The sequence below is a fragment of the Phyllobates terribilis genome, unplaced genomic scaffold (genome assembly GCF_046119375.1).
Source record: "Phyllobates terribilis strain yellow unplaced genomic scaffold, ASM4611937v1 Scaffold_4__5_contigs__length_816908805, whole genome shotgun sequence".
In the NCBI taxonomy this organism is placed as follows: Eukaryota; Metazoa; Chordata; class Amphibia; order Anura; family Dendrobatidae; genus Phyllobates; species Phyllobates terribilis.
Genome location: NW_027362764.1, coordinates 25,451,022 through 25,469,933, shown reverse-complemented (window position 1 = coordinate 25,469,933; position 18,912 = coordinate 25,451,022). Strand labels below are relative to the sequence as shown.

At 55.5% G+C, this 18,912-nt stretch overlaps 1 protein-coding gene across 1 annotated transcript in view; it reads right to left on the bottom strand.

Moving 5' to 3' along the window:
- LOC141264831 (uncharacterized) overlaps positions 1 to 18,681 on the bottom strand; it is a 93,879-nt gene extending 75,198 nt beyond the window's left edge. Inside the window, exons 1-2 of the mRNA XM_073677185.1 lie at positions 18,332 to 18,681; positions 14,555 to 14,652 (exon numbers count right to left, since the gene is read on the bottom strand). Of these exons, the coding sequence (XP_073533286.1) occupies positions 14,555 to 14,618 (64 nt within the window). The 5' untranslated portion in view covers positions 14,619 to 14,652; positions 18,332 to 18,681. The remainder of the gene's footprint in view (positions 1 to 14,554; positions 14,653 to 18,331) is intronic.
- Between the last annotated feature and the right edge of the window lie 231 nt (positions 18,682 to 18,912).

The window sequence follows — 18,912 nt, the reverse complement described above, 5'->3', positions numbered from 1 at the left end:
CTTCCCTGTATTCTCCAAGCAATGACTGACTGACACTCCCTCTGCAGTGGGGCCGGCTGTCAGTCAGGGTCAGGGGCGCAGTTATAGTTGCTTCCCTGTATTCTCCAAGCAATGACTGACTGACACTCCCTCTGCAGTGGGGCCGGCTGTCAGTCAGGGTCAGGGGCGCAGTTATAGATGCTTCCCTGTATTCTCCAAGCAATGACTGACTGACTCTCCCTCTGCAGTGGGGCCGGCTGTCAGTCAGGGTCAGGGGCGCAGTTATAGTTGCTTCCCTGTATTCTCCAAGCAATGACTGACTGACACTCCCTCTGCAGTGGGGCCGGCTGTCAGTCAGGGTCAGGGGCGCAGTTATAGCTGCTTCCCTGTATTCTACAAGCAATGACTGACTGACACTCCCTCTGCAGTGGGGCCGGCTGTCAGTCAGGGTCAGGGGTGCAGTTATAGTTGCTTCCCTGTATTCTCCAAGCAATGACTGACTGACACTCCCTCTGCAGTGGGGCTGGCTGTCAGTCAGGGTCAGGGGCGCAGTTATAGCTGCTTCCCTGTATTCTCCAAGCAATGACTGACTGACACTCCCTCTGCAGTGGGGCCGGCTGTCAGTCAGTGTCAGGGGAGCAGTTATAGCTGCTTCCCTGTATTCTCCAAGCAATGACTGACTGACACTCCCTCTGCAGTGGGGCCGCCTGTCAGTCAGGTTCAGGGGTGCAGTTATAGCTGCTTCCCTGTATTCTCCAAGCAATGACTGACTGACACTCCCTCTGCAGTGGGGCCGGCTGTCAGTCAGGGTCAGGGGCGCAGTTACAGCTGCTTCCCTGTATTCTCCAAGCAATGACTGACTGACACTCCCTCTGCAGTGGGGCCGGCTGTCAGTCAGGGTCAGGGGTGCAGTTATAGCTGCTTCCCTGTATTCTCTAAGCAATGACTGACTGACTCTCCCTCTGCAGTGGGGCCGGCTGTCAGTCAGGGTCAGGGGAGCAGTTATAGCTGCTTCCCTGTATTCCCAAGCAATGACTGACTGACACTCCCTCTGCAGTGGGGCCGGCTGTCAGTCAGGGTCAGGGGCGCAGTTATAGTTTCTTCCCTGTATTCTCCAAGCAATGACTGACTGACACTCCCTCTGCAGTGGGGCCGGCTGTCAGTCAGGGTCAGGGGCGCAGTTATAGCTGCTTCCCTGTATTCTCCAAGCAATGACTGACACTTCCTCTGCAGTGGGGCCGCCTGTCAGTCAGGGTCAGGGGTGCAGTTATAGCTGCTTCCCTGTATTCTCCAAGCAATGACTGACTGACTGACACTCCCTCTGCAGTGGGGCCGGCTGTCAGTCAGGGTCAGGGGCGCAGTTATAGCTGCTTCCCTGTATTCTCCAAGCAATGACTGACTGACACTCCCTCTGCAGTGGGGCCGGCTGTCAGTCAGGGTCAGGGGCGCAGTTATAGCTGCTTCCCTGTATTCTCCAAGCAATGACTGACTGACACTCCCTCTGCAGTGGGGCCGGCTGTCAGTCAGGGTCAGAGGCGCGGTTATAGCTGCTTCCCTGTATTCCCAAGCAATGACTGACTGACACTCCCTCTGCAGTGGGGCCGGCTGTCAGTCAGGGTCAGGGGCGCAGTTATAGCTGCTTCCCTGTATTCTCCAAGCAATGACTGACTGACACTCCCTCTGCAGTGGGGCCGGCTGTCAGTCAGGGTCAGGGGGGCAGTTATAGCTGCTTCCCTGTATTCTCCAAGCAATGACTGACTGACACTCCCTCTGCAGTGGGGCCGGCTGTCAGTCAGGGTCAGGGGCGCAGTTATAGCTGCTTCCCTGTATTCTCCAAGCAATGACTGACTGACACTCCTTCTGCAGTGGGGCCGGCTGTCAGTCAGGGTCAGGGGCGCAGTTATAGCTGCTTCCCTGTATTCTCCAAGCAATGACTGACTGACACTCCCTCTGCAGTGGGGCCGCCTGTCAGTCAGGGTCAGGGGCGCAGTTATAGCTGCTTCCCTGTATTCTCCAAGCAATGACTGACTGACACTCCCTCTGCAGTGGGGCCGGCTGTCAGTCAGGGTCAGGGGTGCAGTTATAGCTGCTTCCCTGTATTCTCCAAGCAATGACTGACTGACACTCCCTCTGCAGTGGGGCCGGCTGTCAGTCAGGGTCAGGGGCGCAGTTATAGCTGCTTCCCTGTATTCTCCAAGCAATGACTGACTGACACTCCCTCTGCAGTGGGGCCGGCTGTCAGTCAGGGTCAGGGGCGCAGTTATAGCTGCTTCCCTGTATTCTCCAAGCAATGACTGACTGACACTCCCTCTGCAGTGGGGCCGGCTGTCAGTCAGGGTCAGGGGCGCAGTTATAGTTGCTTCCCTGTATTCTCCAAGCAATGACTGACTGACACTCCCTCTGCAGTGGGGCCGGCTGTCAGTCAGGGTCAGGGGCGCAGTTATAGTTGCTTCCCTGTATTCTCCAAGCAATGACTGACTGACACTCCCTCTGCAGTGGGGCCGGCTGTCAGTCAGGGTCAGGGGCGCAGTTATAGTTGCTTCCCTGTATTCTCCAAGCAATGACTGACTGACACTTCCTCTGCAGTGGGGCCGGCTGTCAGTCAGGGTCAGGGGTGCAGTTATAGCTGCTTCCCTGTATTCTCCAAGCAATGACTGACTGACTCTCCCTCTGCAGTGGGGCCGGCTGTCAGTCAGGGTCAGGGGTGCAGTTATAGCTGCTTCCCTGTATTCTCCAAGCAATGACTGACTGACACTCCCTCTGCAGTGGGGCCGGCTGTCAGTCAGGGTCAGGGGTGCAGTTATAGCTGCTTCCCTGTATTCTCCAAGCAATGACTGACTGACACTCCCTCTGCAGTGGGGCCGGCTGTCAGTCAGGGTCAGGGGCGCAGTTATAGCTGCTTCCCTGTATTCTCCAAGCAATGACTGACTGACACTGCCTCTGCAGTGGGGCCGGCTGTCAGTCAGGGTCAGGGGCGCAGTTATAGCTGCTTCCCTGTATTCTCCAAGCAATGACTGACACTCCCTCTGCAGTGGGGCCGCCTGTCAGTCAGGGTCAGGGGCGCAGTTATAGCTGCTTCCCTGTATTCTCCAAGCAATGACTGACACTCCCTCTGCAGTGGGGCCGCCTGTCAGTCAGGGTCAGGGGCGCAGTTATAGCTGCTTCCCTGTATTCTCCAAGCAATGACTGACTGACTGACACTCCCTCTGCAGTAGGGCCGGCTGTCAGTCAGGATCAGGGGCGCAGTTATAGCTGCTTCCCTGTATTCTCCAAGCAATGACTGACACTCCCTCTGCAGTGGGGCCGCCTGTCAGTCAGGGTCAGGGGTGCAGTTATAGCTGCTTCCCTGTATTCTCCAAGCAATGACTGACTGACACACCCTCTGCAGTGGGGCCGGCTGTCAGTCAGGGTCAGGGGAGCAGTTATAGCTGCTTCCCTGTATTCTCCAAGCAATGACTGACTGACACTCCCTCTGCAGTGGGGCCGGCTGTCAGTCAGGGTCAGGGGCGCAGTTATAGTTGCTTCCCTGTATTCCCAAGCAATGACTGACTGACACTCCCTCTGCAGTGGGGTCGGCTGTCAGTCAGGGTCAGGGGCGCAGTTATAGCTGCTTCCCTGTATTCTCCAAGCAATGACTGACTCACACTCCCTCTGCAGTGGGGCCGGCTGTCAGTCAGGGTCATGGGTGCAGTTATAGCTGCTTCCCTGTATTCTCCAAGCAATGACTGACTGACACTCCCTCTGCAGTGGGGCCGGCTGTCAGTCAGTGTCAGGGGCGCAGTTATAGCTGCTTCCCTGTATTCTCCAAGCAATGACTGACTGACACTCCCTCTGCAGTGGGGCCGGCTGTCAGTCAGGGTCAGGGGCGCAGTTATAGCTACTTCCCTGTATTCTCCAAGCAATGACTGACTGACACTCCCTCTGCAGTGGGGCCGGCTGTCAGTCAGGGTCAGAGGCGCAGTTATAACTGCTTCCCTGTATTCCCAAGCAATGACTGACTGACACTCCCTCTGCAGTGGGGTCGGCTGTCAGTCAGGGTCAGGGGCGCAGTTATAGCTGCTTCCCTGTATTCTCCAAGCAATGACTGACTGACACTCCCTCTGCAGTGGGGCCGGCTGTCAGTCAGGGTCATGGGTGCAGTTATAGCTGCTTCCCTGTATTCTCCAAGCAATGACTGACTGACACTCCCTCTGCAGTGGGGCCGGCTGTCAGTCAGGGTCAGGGGCGCAGTTATAGCTGCTTCCCTGTATTCTCCAAGCAATGACTGACTGACACTCCTTCTGCAGTGGGGCCGGCTGTCAGTCAGGGTCAGGGGCGCAGTTATAGCTGCTTCCCTGTATTCTCCAAGCAATGACTGACTGACACTCCCTCTGCAGTGGGGCCGGCTGTCAGTCAGGGTCAGGGGTGCAGTTATAGCTGCTTCCCTGTATTCTCCAAGCAATGACTGACTGACACTCCCTCTGCAGTGGGGCCGGCTGTCAGTCAGGGTCAGGGGCGCAGTTATAGCTGCTTCCCTGTATTCTCCAAGCAATGACTGACTGACACTCCCTCTGCAGTGGGGCCGGCTGTCAGTCAGGGTCAGGGGCGCAGTTATAGCTGCTTCCCTGTATTCTCCAAGCAATGACTGACTGACACTCCCTCTGCAGTGGGGCCGGCTGTCAGTCAGGGTCAGGGGTGCAGTTATAACTGCTTCCCTGTATTCTCCAAGCAATGACTGACTGACACTCCCTCTACAGTGGGGCCGGCTGTCAGTCAGGGTCAGGGGTGCAGTTATAACTGCTTCCCTGTATTCTCCACAAGCAATGACTGACTGACACTCCCTCTGCAGTGGAGCCGGTTGTCTGTCAGGGTCAGGGGCGCAGTTATAGCTGCTTCCCTGTATTCTCCAAGCAATGACTGACTGACACTCCCTCTGCAGTGGGGTCGGCTGTCAGTCAGGGTCAGGGGCGCAGTTATAGCTGCTTCCCTGTATTCTCCAAGCAATGACTGACTGACACTCCCTCTGCAGTGGGGCCGGCTGTCAGTCAGGGTCAGGGGCGCAGTTATAGTTGCTTCCCTGTATTCTCCAAGCAATGACTGACTGACACTCCCTCTGCAGTGGGGCCGGCTGTCAGTCAGGGTCAGGGGCGCAGTTATAGTTGCTTCCCTGTATTCTCCAAGCAATGACTGACTGACACTTCCTCTGCAGTGGGGCCGGCTGTCAGTCAGGGTCAGGGGTGCAGTTATAGCTGCTTCCCTGTATTCTCCAAGCAATGACTGACTGACTCTCCCTCTGCAGTGGGGCCGGCTGTCAGTCAGGGTCAGGGGTGCAGTTATAGCTGCTTCCCTGTATTCTCCAAGCAATGACTGACTGACACTCCCTCTGCAGTGGGGCCGGCTGTCAGTCAGGGTCAGGGGTGCAGTTATAGCTGCTTCCCTGTATTCTCCAAGCAATGACTGACTGACACTCCCTCTGCAGTGGGGCCGGCTGTCAGTCAGGGTCAGGGGTGCAGTTATAGCTGCTTCCCTGTATTCTCCAAGCAATGACTGACTGACACTCCCTCTGCAGTGGGGCCGGCTGTCAGTCAGGGTCAGGGGCGCAGTTATAGCTGCTTCCCTGTATTCTCCAAGCAATGACTGACTGACACTGCCTCTGCAGTGGGGCCGGCTGTCAGTCAGGGTCAGGGGCGCAGTTATAGCTGCTTCCCTGTATTCTCCAAGCAATGACTGACACTCCCTCTGCAGTGGGGCCGCCTGTCAGTCAGGGTCAGGGGCGCAGTTATAGCTGCTTCCCTGTATTCTCCAAGCAATGACTGACTGACTGACACTCCCTCTGCAGTAGGGCCGGCTGTCAGTCAGGATCAGGGGCGCAGTTATAGCTGCTTCCCTGTATTCTCCAAGCAATGACTGACACTCCCTCTGCAGTGGGGCCGCCTGTCAGTCAGGGTCAGGGGTGCAGTTATAGCTGCTTCCCTGTATTCTCCAAGCAATGACTGACTGACACACCCTCTGCAGTGGGGCCGGCTGTCAGTCAGGGTCAGGGGAGCAGTTATAGCTGCTTCCCTGTATTCTCCAAGCAATGACTGACTGACACTCCCTCTGCAGTGGGGCCGGCTGTCAGTCAGGGTCAGGGGCGCAGTTATAGTTGCTTCCCTGTATTCCCAAGCAATGACTGACTGACACTCCCTCTGCAGTGGGGCCGGCTGTCAGTCAGGGTCAGGGGCGCAGTTATAGCTGCTTCCCTGTATTCTCCAAGCAATGACTGACTCACACTCCCTCTGCAGTGGGGCCGGCTGTCAGTCAGGGTCATGGGTGCAGTTATAGCTGCTTCCCTGTATTCTCCAAGCAATGACTGACTGACACTCCCTCTGCAGTGGAGCCGGCTGTCAGTCAGGGTCAGGAGAGCAGTTATAGCTTCTTCCCTGTATTCTCCAAGCAATGACTGACTGACACTCCTTCTGCAGTGGGGCCGGCTGTCAGTCAGGGTCAGGGGCGCAGTTATAGCTGCTTCCCTGTATTCTCCAAGCAATGACTGACTGACACTCCCTCTGCAGTGGGGCCGGCTGTCAGTCAGGGTCAGGGGCGCAGTTATAGCTGCTTCCCTGTATTCTCCAAGCAATGACTGACTGACACTCCCTCTGCAGTGGGGCCGGCTGTCAGTCAGGGTCAGGGGTGCAGTTATAGCTGCTTCCCTGTATTCTCCAAGCAATGACTGACTGACACTCCCTCTGCAGTGGGGCCGGCTGTCAGTCAGGGTCAGGGGCGCAGTTATAGCTGCTTCCCTGTATTCTCCAAGCAATGACTGACTGACACTCCCTCTGCAGTGGGGCCGCCTGTCAGTCAGTGTCAGGGGCGCAGTTATAGCTGCTTCCCTGTATTCTCCAAGCAATGACTGACTGACACTCCCTCTGCAGTGGGGCCGGCTGTCAGTCAGGGTCAGGGGTGCAGTTATAACTGCTTCCCTGTATTCTCCAAGCAATGACTGACTGACACTCCCTCTACAGTGGGGCCGGCTGTCAGTCAGGGTCAGGGGTGCAGTTATAACTGCTTCCCTGTATTCTCCACAAGCAATGACTGACTGACACTCCCTCTGCAGTGGAGCCGGTTGTCTGTCAGGGTCAGGGGCGCAGTTATAGCTGCTTCCCTGTATTCTCCAAGCAATGACTGACTGACACTCCCTCTGCAGTGGGGTCGGCTGTCAGTCAGGGTCAGGGGCGCAGTTATAGCTGCTTCCCTGTATTCTCCAAGCAATGACTGACTGACACTCCCTCTGCAGTGGGGCCGGCTGTCAGTCAGGGTCAGGGGCGCAGTTATAGCTGCTTCCCTGTATTCCCAAGCAATGACTGACTGACACTCCCTCTGCAGTGCGGCCGGCTGTCAGTCAGGGTCAGGGGCGCAGTTATAGCTGCTTCCCTGTATTCTCCAAGCAATGACTGACTGACACTCCCTCTGCAGTGCGGCCGGCTGTCAGTCAGGGTCAGGGGCGCAGTTATAGCTGCTTCCCTGTATTCTCCAAGCAATGACTGACTGACACTCCCTCTGCAGTGCGGCCGGCTGTCAGTCAGGGTCAGGGGCGCAGTTATAGCTGCTTCCCTGTATTCTCCAAGCAATGACTGACTGACACTCCCTCTACAGTGGGGCCGGCTGTCAGTCAGGGTCATGGGTGCAGTTATAGCTGCTTCCCTGTATTCTCCAAGCAATGACTGACTGACACTCCCTCTGCAGTGGGGCCGGCTGTCAGTCAGGGTCAGGGGCGCAGTTATAGCTGCTTCCCTGTATTCTCCAAGCAATGACTGACTGACACTCCCCCTGCAGTGGGGCCGGCTGTCAGTCAGGGTCAGGGGCGCAGTTATAGTTTCTTCCCTGTATTCTCCAAGCAATGACTGACTGACACTCCCTCTGCAGTGGGGCCGGCTGTCAGTCAGGGTCAGGGGTGCAGTTATAGCTGCTTCCCTGTATTCTCCAAGCAATGACTGACTGACACACCCTCTGCAGTGGGGCCGGCTGTCAGTCAGGGTCAGGGGCGCAGTTATAGTTTCTTCCCTGTATTCTCCAAGCAATGACTGACTGACACTCCCTCTGCAGTGGGGCCGGCTGTCAGTCAGGGTCAGGGGCGCAGTTATAGCTGCTTCCCTGTATTCTCCAAGCAATGACTGACTGACACTCCCTCTGCAGTGGGGCCGGCTGTCAGTCAGGGTCAGGGGTGCAGTTATAACTGCTTCCCTGTATTCTCCAAGCAATGACTGACACTCCCTCTGCAGTGGGGCTGGCTGTCAGTCAGGGTCAGGGGCGCAGTTATAGCTGCTTCCCTGTATTCTCCAAGCAATGACTGACTGACACTCCCTCTGCAGTGGAGCCGGTTGTCAGTCAGGGTCAGGGGCACAGTTATCGCTGCTTCCCTGTATTCTCCAAGCAATGACTGACTGACACTCCTTCTGCAGTGGGGCCGGCTGTCAGTCAGGGTCAGGGGCGCAGTTATAGCTGCTTCCCTGTATTCTCCAAGCAATGACTGACTGACACTCCTTCTGCAGTGGGGCCGGCTGTCAGTCAGGGTCAGGGGCGCAGTTATAGCTGCTTCCCTGTATTCTCCAAGCAATGACTGACTGACACTCCCTCTGCAGTGGAGCCGGTTGTCAGTCAGGGTCAGGGGCACAGTTATCGCTGCTTCCCTGTATTCTCCAAGCAATGACTGACTGACACTCCTTCTGCAGTGGGGCCGGCTGTCAGTCAGGGTCAGGGGCGCAGTTATAGCTGCTTCCCTGTATTCTCCAAGCAATGACTGACTGACACTCCCTCTGCAGTGGGGCCGGCTGTCAGTCAGGGTCAGAGGCGCGGTTATAGCTGCTTCCCTGTATTCCCAAGCAATGACTGACTGACACTCCCTCTGCAGTGGGGCCGGCTGTCAGTCAGGGTCAGGGGCGCAGTTATAGCTGCTTCCCTGTATTCTCCAAGCAATGACTGACTGACACTCCCTCTGCAGTGGGGCCGGCTGTCAGTCAGGGTCATGGGTGCAGTTATAGCTGCTTCCCTGTATTCTCCAAGCAATGACTGACTGACACTCCCTCTGCAGTGGGGCCGGCTGTCAGTCAGGGTCAGGGGCGCAGTTATAGCTGCTTCCCTGTATTCTCCAAGCAATGACTGACTGACACTCCCTCTGCAGTGGGGCCGGCTGTCAGTCAGGGTCAGGGGCGCAGTTATAGCTGCTTCCCTGTATTCTCCAAGCAATGACTGACTGACACTCCCTCTGCAGTGGGGCCGGCTGTCAGTCAGGGTCAGGGGTGCAGTTATAGCTGCTTCCCTGTATTCTCCAAGCAATGACTGACTGACACACCCTCTGCAGTGGGGCCGGCTGTCAGTCAGGGTCAGGGGTGCAGTTATAGCTGCTTCCCTGTATTCTCCAAGCAATGACTGACTGACAATCCCTCTGCAGTGGGGCCGGCTGTCAGTCAGGGTCAGGGGCGCAGTTATAGCTGCTTCCCTGTATTCTCCAAGCAATGACTGACTGACACTCCTTCTGCAGTGGGGCCGGCTGTCAGTCAGGGTCAGGGGCGCAGTTATAGTTTCTTCCCTGTATTCTCCAAGCAATGACTGACTGACACTCCCTCTGCAGTGGGGCCGGCTGTCAGTCAGGGTCAGGGGTGCAGTTATAGCTGCTTCCCTGTATTCTACAAGCAATGACTGACTGACACTCCCTCTGCAGTGGGGCCGGCTGTCAGTCAGGGTCAGGGGTGCAGTTATAGTTTCTTCCCTGTATTCTCCAAGCAATGACTGACTGACACTCCCTCTGCAGTGGGGCCGGCTGTCAGTCAGGGTCAGGGGCGCAGTTATAGCAGCTTCCCTGTATTCTCCAAGCAATGACTGACTGACACTCCCTCTGCAGTGGGGCCGGCTGTCAGTCAGGGTCAGGGGCGCAGTTATAGCAGCTTCCCTGTATTCTCCAAGCAATGATTGACTGACACTCCCTCTGCAGTGGGGCCGGCTGTCAGTCAGGGTCAGGGGCACAGTTATCGCTGCTTCCCTGTATTCTCCAAGCAATGACTGACTGACACTCCTTCTGCAGTGGGGCCGGCTGTCAGTCAGGGTCAGGGGCGCAGTTATAGCTGCTTCCCTGTATTCTCCAAGCAATGACAGACTGACACTCCCTCTGCAGTGGGGCCGGCTGTCAGTCAGGGTCAGGAGCGCAGTTATAGTTTCTTCCCTGTATTCTCCAAGCAATGACTGACTGACACTCTGTGGCACCCCAGGGGTCTGGTCTCCACAGTAATAGCAATATTACGTCTGAGAGCAGGTGGGAGGTCTCATGGTCAGGAACCCTAAGCATACAACACTTCCTGCCCAGTCCTGGGAGGGGAAGAACTTCCCCTATATAAACTGGGGCTGAGGCGGGGTTAGAGGAGAAGAAGAGGAGTCCCAGACAGAGACACAGTCTGGTCTGGAGTGGAGCAGATACAGGGAGAGCAAGATCAGGAGCTCTGTGGGAGCAGTGATAAAAGGGGTCAGAGACTGGAAGCTGTAGAGCTCGTCCTGACTGAAGAGATCTCACCGGACCCGGAGTCCGAGGCTGTGGGGACTGATCCATATCCAGCAGCAGAAACCGACCGGCAGGGGATTTCAGGTCCTCTGGCCAAGAAACCCGAAGGCACGGTCACACGCAAGGGACCAGCACCGCCGTTGTGGAGCGGAGGCTACCAGAAGGCCCCGAGTCACCGGCCATACGGGTGAGCACCACACGGTACACTCAGGGACGTGGGCTACTTTTACCCGCTTCTAGCAAGGTAGCCAGGGAGAGTACAATAAGTTGGGGAGGCCTACAACTCCGCCTGGCCAGGGGAGATCCCATCTGCTCACGGACTGACCAGGCCCCGATCGCTAGCCAGTACTCCCGGGAGGGTCTACCTTTGCCACCAGTAAAGACCCTGAACTATACCGCACCGTCTGAGTGATTCCTGGTGCCTGCGTGCAATTCTGCTATCCCCATCATCCACGTCGGCTGCCCTGAGGCCATACCCCTCCCGTTGGGGGTTATACCATCCACGCTGCACAACCGTACCACCGGCCTCAGCGGTCTGCCCTGCAGCGGCGGCTTCATAGCCGCATTCAAAGGGTGGCGTAGTCGAACACTACCTGCAGCGGCGGCTTCATAGCCGCATTCAACGGGTGGTGTAGTCGAACACTATAACATCTTCTACTAAATTCCGCCACTTAGTTTGACACCCTGGGCACGGACCGGGTCACCGCCACGAGGACTACTAACCCCAACAGATCCGGCTCCGGGTAGTCGCCGCGTGCGCAACGCTACACAACACGGGCCCAGGGGCGCATCAACTCCCTCTGCAGTGGGGCCGGCTGTCAGTCAGGGTCAGGGGCTCAGTTATAGCTGCTTCCCTGTATTCTCCAAGCAATGACTGACTGACACTCCCTCTGCAGTGGGACCGGCTGTCAGTCAGGGTCAGGGGCGCAGTTATAGCTGCTTCCCTGTATTCTCCAAGCAATGACTGACTGACACTCCCTCTGCAGTGGGGCCGGCTGTCAGTCAGGGTCAGGGGTGCAGTTATAGCTGCTTCCCTGTATTCTCCAAGCAATGACTGACTGACACTCCCTCTGCAGTGGGGTCGGCTGTCAGTCAGGGTCAGAGGCGCAGTTATAGCTGCTTCCCTGTATTCTCCAAGCAATGACTGACTGACACTCCCTCTGCAGTGGGGCCGGCTGTCAGTCAGGGTCAGGGGTGCAGTCATAGCTGCTTCTCTGTATTCTCCAAGCAATGACTGACTGACACTCCCTCTGCAGTGGGGCCGGCTGTCAGTCAGGGTCAAGGGTGCAGTCATAGCTGCTTCCCTGTATTCTCCAAGCAATGACTGACTGACACTCCCTCTGCAGTGGGGCCGGCTGTCAGTCAGGGTCAGGGGTGCAGTCATAGCTGCTTCTCTGTATTCTCCAAGCAATGTCTGACTGACACTCCCTCTGCAGTGGAGCCGGCTGTCAGTCAGGGTCAGGGGCGCAGTTATAGCTGCTTCCCTGTATTCTCCAAGCAATGACTGACTGACACTCCCTCTGCAGTGGGGCCGGCTGTCAGTCAGGGTCAGGGGTGCAGTCATAGCTGCTTCTCTGTATTCTCCAAGCAATGTCTGACTGACACTCCCTCTGCAGTGGAGCCGGCTGTCAGTCAGGGTCAGGGGTGCGGTTATAGCTGCTTCCCTGTATTCTCCAAGCAATGACTGACTGACACTCCCTCTGCAGTGGGGCCGGCTGTCAGTCAGGGTCAGGGGTGCAGTTATAGCTGCTTCCCTGTATTCTCCAAGCAATGACTGACTGACTCTCCCTCTGCAGTGGGGCCGGCTGTCAGTCAGGGTCAGGGGTGCGGTTATAGCTGCTTCCCTGTATTCTCCAAGCAATGACTGACTGACTCTCCCTCTGCAGTGGGGCCGGCTGTCAGTCAGGGTCAGGGGTGCGGTTATAGCTGCTTCCCTGTATTCTCCAAGCAATGACTGACTGACACTCCCTCTGCAGTGGGGCCGGCTGTCAGTCAGGGTCAGAGGCGCAGTTATAGCTGCTTCCCTGTATTCTCCAAGCAATGACTGACTGACACTCCCTCTGCAGTGGGGCCGGCTGTCAGTCAGGGTCAGAGGCGCAGTTATAGCTGCTTCCCTGTATTCTCCAAGCAATGACTGACTGACTCTCCCTCTGCAGTGGGGCCGGCTGTCAGTCAGGGTCAGGGGTGCGGTTATAGCTGCTTCCCTGTATTCTCCAAGCAATGACTGACTGACACTCCCTCTGCAGTGGGGCCGGCTGTCAGTCAGGGTCAGGGGTGCAGTTATAGCTGCTTCCCTGTATTCTCCAAGCAATGACTGACTGACACTCCCTCTGCAGTGGGGCCGGCTGTCAGTCAGGGTCAGGGGTGCAGTTATAGCAGCTTCCCTGTATTCTCCAAGCAATGACTGACTGACACTCCCTCTGCAGTGGGGTCGGCTGTCAGTCAGGGTCAGAGGCGCAGTTATAGCTGCTTCCCAGTATTCTCCAAGCAATGACTGACTGACACTCCCTCTGCAGTGGGGTCGGCTGTCAGTCAGGGTCAGGGGCGCAGTTATAGCTGCTTCTCTGTATTCTCCAAGCAATGACTGAACCGGTGCCAGTGGCGCCCCCGTGACTGAAACCGAATACTGGTGGGGAGAATAAAGTTCATTTTCTCCCGGCAGTTTTCGGTTACGTGCAGGCGCCGGGCAGCATAATGACACTATTAACCAGCCGATTAACCCCAGGCCTTTTTTCTGGTGACAGATTCCCTTGAAAGGTAGGAAAAGTTTTGAAGTTATGGTGAAATGTTTCTACATGACAAAAACCTGGAATGTCTGCCTGCGGCTTCCAGTATTTAAGTCTCCAGTCAGCCTGCGGTCTTCAGTAACTCTGCTACCTGTCAGAGGTCTCCTTGATGCCTCATGTCTTCCTGCGGCTTCCAGTCTTTAAGTCACCAGTCAGCCTGCGGTCTTCAGTAACTCTGCTACCTGTCTGTGGTCTCCATGGCGCCTCATGTCTGCTTGCGGCTTCTAGAAACTCTGCTACCTGTCTGTCTGCAGCTTTCAGTACCACTGCTAACTGTCTACAGTCTTCTGGACATCTCATGGGTGTCTGAGGCTTCCAGTCCCTGATTTGCAGGTGTGCGGCTTTTAGTACCTCTGCTAACAGTCTCCTGTCTGCTATCCATGTCCTGTGCACCTCCCCCGTTAGCTGCACCAACGCCTGTGGCCCGTGTGCCCACCTGGATCCACCGCATCTATTGAGCCCCTTTCCAACACATTTCTCCTCTCTCCCCACAGAGAACAGGTGACCGCTTGTCTATAGGGAAGTTGGGAGAGACAGCGTTCCACAGACTGGTGTATAATTGTGTCCTTACTACCATCACTGCTGCAGATGAGCCGATAGATTCTAGCCGACCTGAATTCTAATCAAATATTACAAATATCAGCATTTGGCAAAATGTGGATTTTTTGGTAATTTGCTTCTGCGCAGATTCAGCAGTATGACAGCTGCTGGTCGTCATTTTGCTGCTCTGTAACCGTCCATCAAAAGGTTAAAAATAAGATGACTATGTATAATCCCTTTTCACCTCTCCGGCCCCTCCGCTCCTCACCGTCACCGTCTGGTCCTCCGCGCGTCTTCTTATCGCCGTTGAGGACTGGAACCTCGGCTTCTTCCCGCTAAGTCAGAAATTAGGCTTTGGTGAAAGCAGTTTCCAGGCATGACATTGTGACCGTATTCACACTTGACCAGAAACATCCCGACCTCATCAGGACCAGAAGTCCCGGCCCAAGGATCCAGAGCTCACCGGCGATAAGAAGATGCGCAGAGAACCGGACGGTGACGGTGAGGAGCGGAGGGGCCGGAGAGCTGAGCAGTGGGGTAAATATAAGTTTATTAAGCTGTAGGGTCCGGAGAGACCCCAGAACATAATAAGGGACTTTCAGTTTGCAGACAATAACTTCTCAGTGAATGGAATTTCCCAGGAAATCTGTGGAGTTTGGTAAATTCAGACGTGTCCGGTCCGGTGAATGAGAATGTGGCTCGGCTTTATTTCGTGGTGACTCCTCACCGGGGCGGTTACCTGTAGGATCGTCCTCTCTGCATCGCACATCACTTTCTTCATTCTTCATTATGGCTTTCAGCATTAAGATTCTTCAAATCTTTACCCGGATTTCAGAGCTGTAAAAGAAATAATGGAAAACTTACAGCTGGAAGAAAACATCAGAGAAAGGAAGAAAAGTCACAAAAGGAAAAGTCACAGAATGAAGGAAAAGTCAGATGGAAAGTTCTAGATGAGCAGAGAAGATCAGTAAAGAGGAGCCATCAGCTCTTCTGACACGACGGCTTTCCTACATTTCCCATAATATTATTCTGGAGCGTCGCTCCTTATATCTCTACATTGCTCCGCTCCTCCATTATTCTATAAAAAAATCCGCAGCATTTCTGCATGGTGTGCACACAGCCTTACAGCTGCATTGCTCCTCAGCTAAGAGCAGGTGTGATGTAATTACAGAACTAATCTGTCACATTCATTGGTCGCCATTTACATGGGACTTGTGTGTTTTTTCTCTTAAATATCTCCATTGTGTGTTCAGTAACAGCCGTGAGTAAGACCCCTCAGATAGTGGAGACCCCTGGGCTCACACTGCTGCTCTTGTTGCTGTCGTGTATTTTAACTATTTTGGAGGAAAGTGGGGGGTGCGTCTTATAGTCCGAATACTATATCATTGTATGGCCGCATGGTGGTGGGTGTGGGGGAGCGGCAGCGGGGGATCAGCGGGGCACAGGATGCAGCAGACGCCTGCCACAGCCTAGCTGTGCCCGCTACTAAAGAAAATGCCATGCATACCAGGATGGAGGATAAAGGGGTGCTATGCATACCCAGGATGGGGGATAAAGGGGTGCCATGCATACCAGGATGGAGGATAAAGGGGTGCTATGCATACCCAGGATGGGGGATAAAGGGGTGCCATGCATACCTGGATGGGGGATAAAGGGGTGCCATGCTTACCCGGATGGGGTATAAAGGGGTGCTATGCATACCCAGGATGGGGGATAAAGGGGTGCCATGCATACCAGGATGGAGGATAAAGGGGTGCTATGCATACCCAGGATGGGGGATAAAGGGGTGCCATGCATACCAGGATGGAGGATAAAGGAGTGCCATGCATACCAGGATGGAGGATAAAGGGGTGCCATGCATACCTGGATGGGGGATAAAGGGGTGCCATGCTTACCCGGATGGGGTATAAAGGGGTGCTATGCATACCCAGGATGGGGGATAAAGGGGTGCCATGCATACCAGGATGGGGGATAAAGAGGTGCCATGCATACCAGGATGGGGTATAAAGGGGTGCCATGCATACCAAGATGAGGTATAAGGGGGTGCCATGCATACCAATATGGGGTATAAAGGGGTGCCATGCATACCAGGATGGGGGATAAAGGGGTGCCATGCATACCGGGATGGGGGTTCAAGAGGTGCCATGCATACCAAGATGGGGTATAAAGGGGTGCCATGCATACTAAGATGAGGTATAAAGGGGTGCCATGCATACCAAGATGAGGTATAAAGGGGTGCCATGCATACCCAGATGGGGTATAAAGGGGTGCCATACATACCAAGATGGGGGCTCAAGGGGTGCCATGCATACCAGGATGGGGATAAAGGGGTGCCATGCATACCAGGATGGGGATAAAGGGGTGCCATGCATACCAGGATGGGGGATAAAGGGGTGCCATGCATACCAAGATGAGGTATAAAGGGGTGCCATGCATACCCAGATGGGGTATAAAGGGGTGCCATGCATACCAGGATGGGGGCTCAAGGGGTGCCATGCATACCAGGATGGGGGATAAAGGGGTGCCATGCATACCCGGATGGGGGATAAAGGGGTGCCATGCATACCCGGATGGGGGATAAAGGGGTGCCATGCATACCAGGATGGGGTATAAAGGGGTGCCATGCATACCCAGATGGGGTATAAAGGGGTGCCATGCATACCAAGATGGGGTATAAAGGGGTGCCATGCATACCAAGATGGGGTATAAAGGGGTGCCATGCATACCAGGATGGGGGATAAAGGGGTGCCATGCATACCCAGGATGGGGGATAAAGGGGTGCCATGCATACCAGGATGGGGGATAAAGGGATGCCATGCTTACCCGGATGGGGGATAAAGGGGTGCCATGCATCCCCGGATGGGGGATAAAGGGGTGCCATGCATACCAGGATGGGGGATAAAGGGGGAGGCCGAAGGGGCCCAGTATGGAGGGGATAGTGTGAAGAGGGGGCCCAGTATGGGGAGGGCAGTGTGAAGAGGGGGCCCAGTATGGGGAGGGCAGTGTGAAGAGGGGGCCCAGTATGGGGAGGGCAGTGTTAAGAGGGGGTCCAGTATGGGGAGGGCAGTGTTAAGAGGGGGCCCAGTATGGGAAGGACAATGTGAAGAGGGGGCCCAGTATGGAGAGGACAGTGTGAAGAGGAGGCCCAGTATGGAGAGGATAGGGCAGTGTGGAGAGCATGTACCATAAGAGGACAGTGCGGGGTGATATTTTGTGCAGGGAATATAGTGAGGGGCAATTATTTATTCAGGGGCTCAGTGTAGGGCAGATATTATTATTCAGGAGCATTATAATGACACTGCAGAAGATTGGAGAAGATGGAAGTCTGTAGAGACGGCTGTGGATGAGAAAAGTCATCATGGAGTCTGGACAAGATGAAGAAGAGAAGAAAGAGACGACTCCGGAGACAACGTCATCTATCAGGTACCTGGATGTAATTGTTATTTGTGATACTGACTAATTATCATATTTTCATTTATGTTGGGAGCATTAAAGATGTCGTCCACGTTTGTGATGAGTCTGCAGTCATTATTTGTGACTGCAGACTTCTGACTTCTCACGGTGCGCACCGCACGCTGTCAGGATTCTCTCGTGCTGGCGATTTGTATACATGAGGTCACATGCTGACTAGACATGTATGGCCTCACTCAATGACAATGAATTAAGCGAGGCCGGACACGTCTAGTCGGAATGTGGCCAGAAGTATACAGATCCATACTTGTGGTGACATGACCGTCCACTCTTGCCACCGGCGGGGGAGAATCCTAGAAGTGAGCAGTGCGGGCGCTGTGAGAATTCAGAAGCCTGAAGACATAGAGAGACTGCAGACTTCATCTGAACCCTGGACGAGCCTGTAATTATAAGATGAAGCCCTGCAGCCGATCCTAATAGTGTAATGTCCTCGCTCCAGCCCTCGTCACATGCCCACCTCACTCAGATGCGGTCTTCATACTTGCGGCCCCCTGACATCGAGCTTCTCTTCTGCTTCTCTCAGTTTTCACTGAACATTGACAGGATTAGGGAGAGCAGCTCGTCAGCCCGTGACTAAGTGTGCAAATCACATGTGTGCTGGGGGGCCAGGAAGCCCACCACACCTCTGTGTGCCGCCCCCATATACCGGGGAGGAAAATACTCCACTCTCCCCGAGATAAGCGGCACTAGGGACGTCCTCCCACCACTTATCCCCTCTCCCGTACAGAACATGTGCCCATGTGTATGGGGGTCTGCAGAAATCCCACCGCATTAACCCTAGAACTGCTGGATCCTTCTCATCCCCTCCCGCCGGTCTGTGTCCTCCTGTGATGTTATTCCACCCAGGGCCCAATAAATCTCCTCAGACACCATAAACTCCCAACCCGCCATGTAAGGTCTAGAGTGCCCCCACATACAGGAGGGCACCGCCCCATAATAAAGAGGGGCTCCGCGACTACAAAATGAATCAGTCCTCACCCCCAAATCACATATTACTCACAATCCCAGGAACCGACAAATCTGGAGGCGAAGAACGGAGAGTTACCTGGAGGACGGCAGACAGCGGGGGTCCTAGAGAGGCTGCTTACTGCTGGAGGACGGAAGACAGCGGGGGTCCTAGAGAGGCTGCTTACTGCTGGAGGACGGCAGACAGCGGGGGTCCTGGAGAGGCTGCTTAGTGCTGGAGGACAGCAGACAGCGGGGTCCTGGAGAGGCTGCTTAGTGCTGGAGGACGGCAGACAGCGGGGTCCTGGAGAGGCTGCTTACTGCTGGAGGACGGCAGACAGCGGGGGTCCTAGAGAGGCTGCTTACTGCTGGAGGACGGCAGACAGCGGGGGTCCTGGAGAGGCTGCTTAGTGCTGGAGGACAGCAGACAGCGGGGTCCTGGAGAGGCTGCTTAGTGCTGGAGGACGGCAGACAGCGGGGGTCCTGGAGAGGCTGCTTAGTGCTGGAGGACGGCAGACAGCGGGGTCCTGGAGAGGCTGCTTAGTGCTGGAGGACGGCAGACAGCGGGGTCCTGGAGAGGCTGCTTACTGCTGGAGGACGGCAGACAGCGGGGGTCCTGGAGAGGCTGATTACTGCTGGAGGACGGCAGACAGCGGGGTCCTGGAGAGGCTGATTACTGCT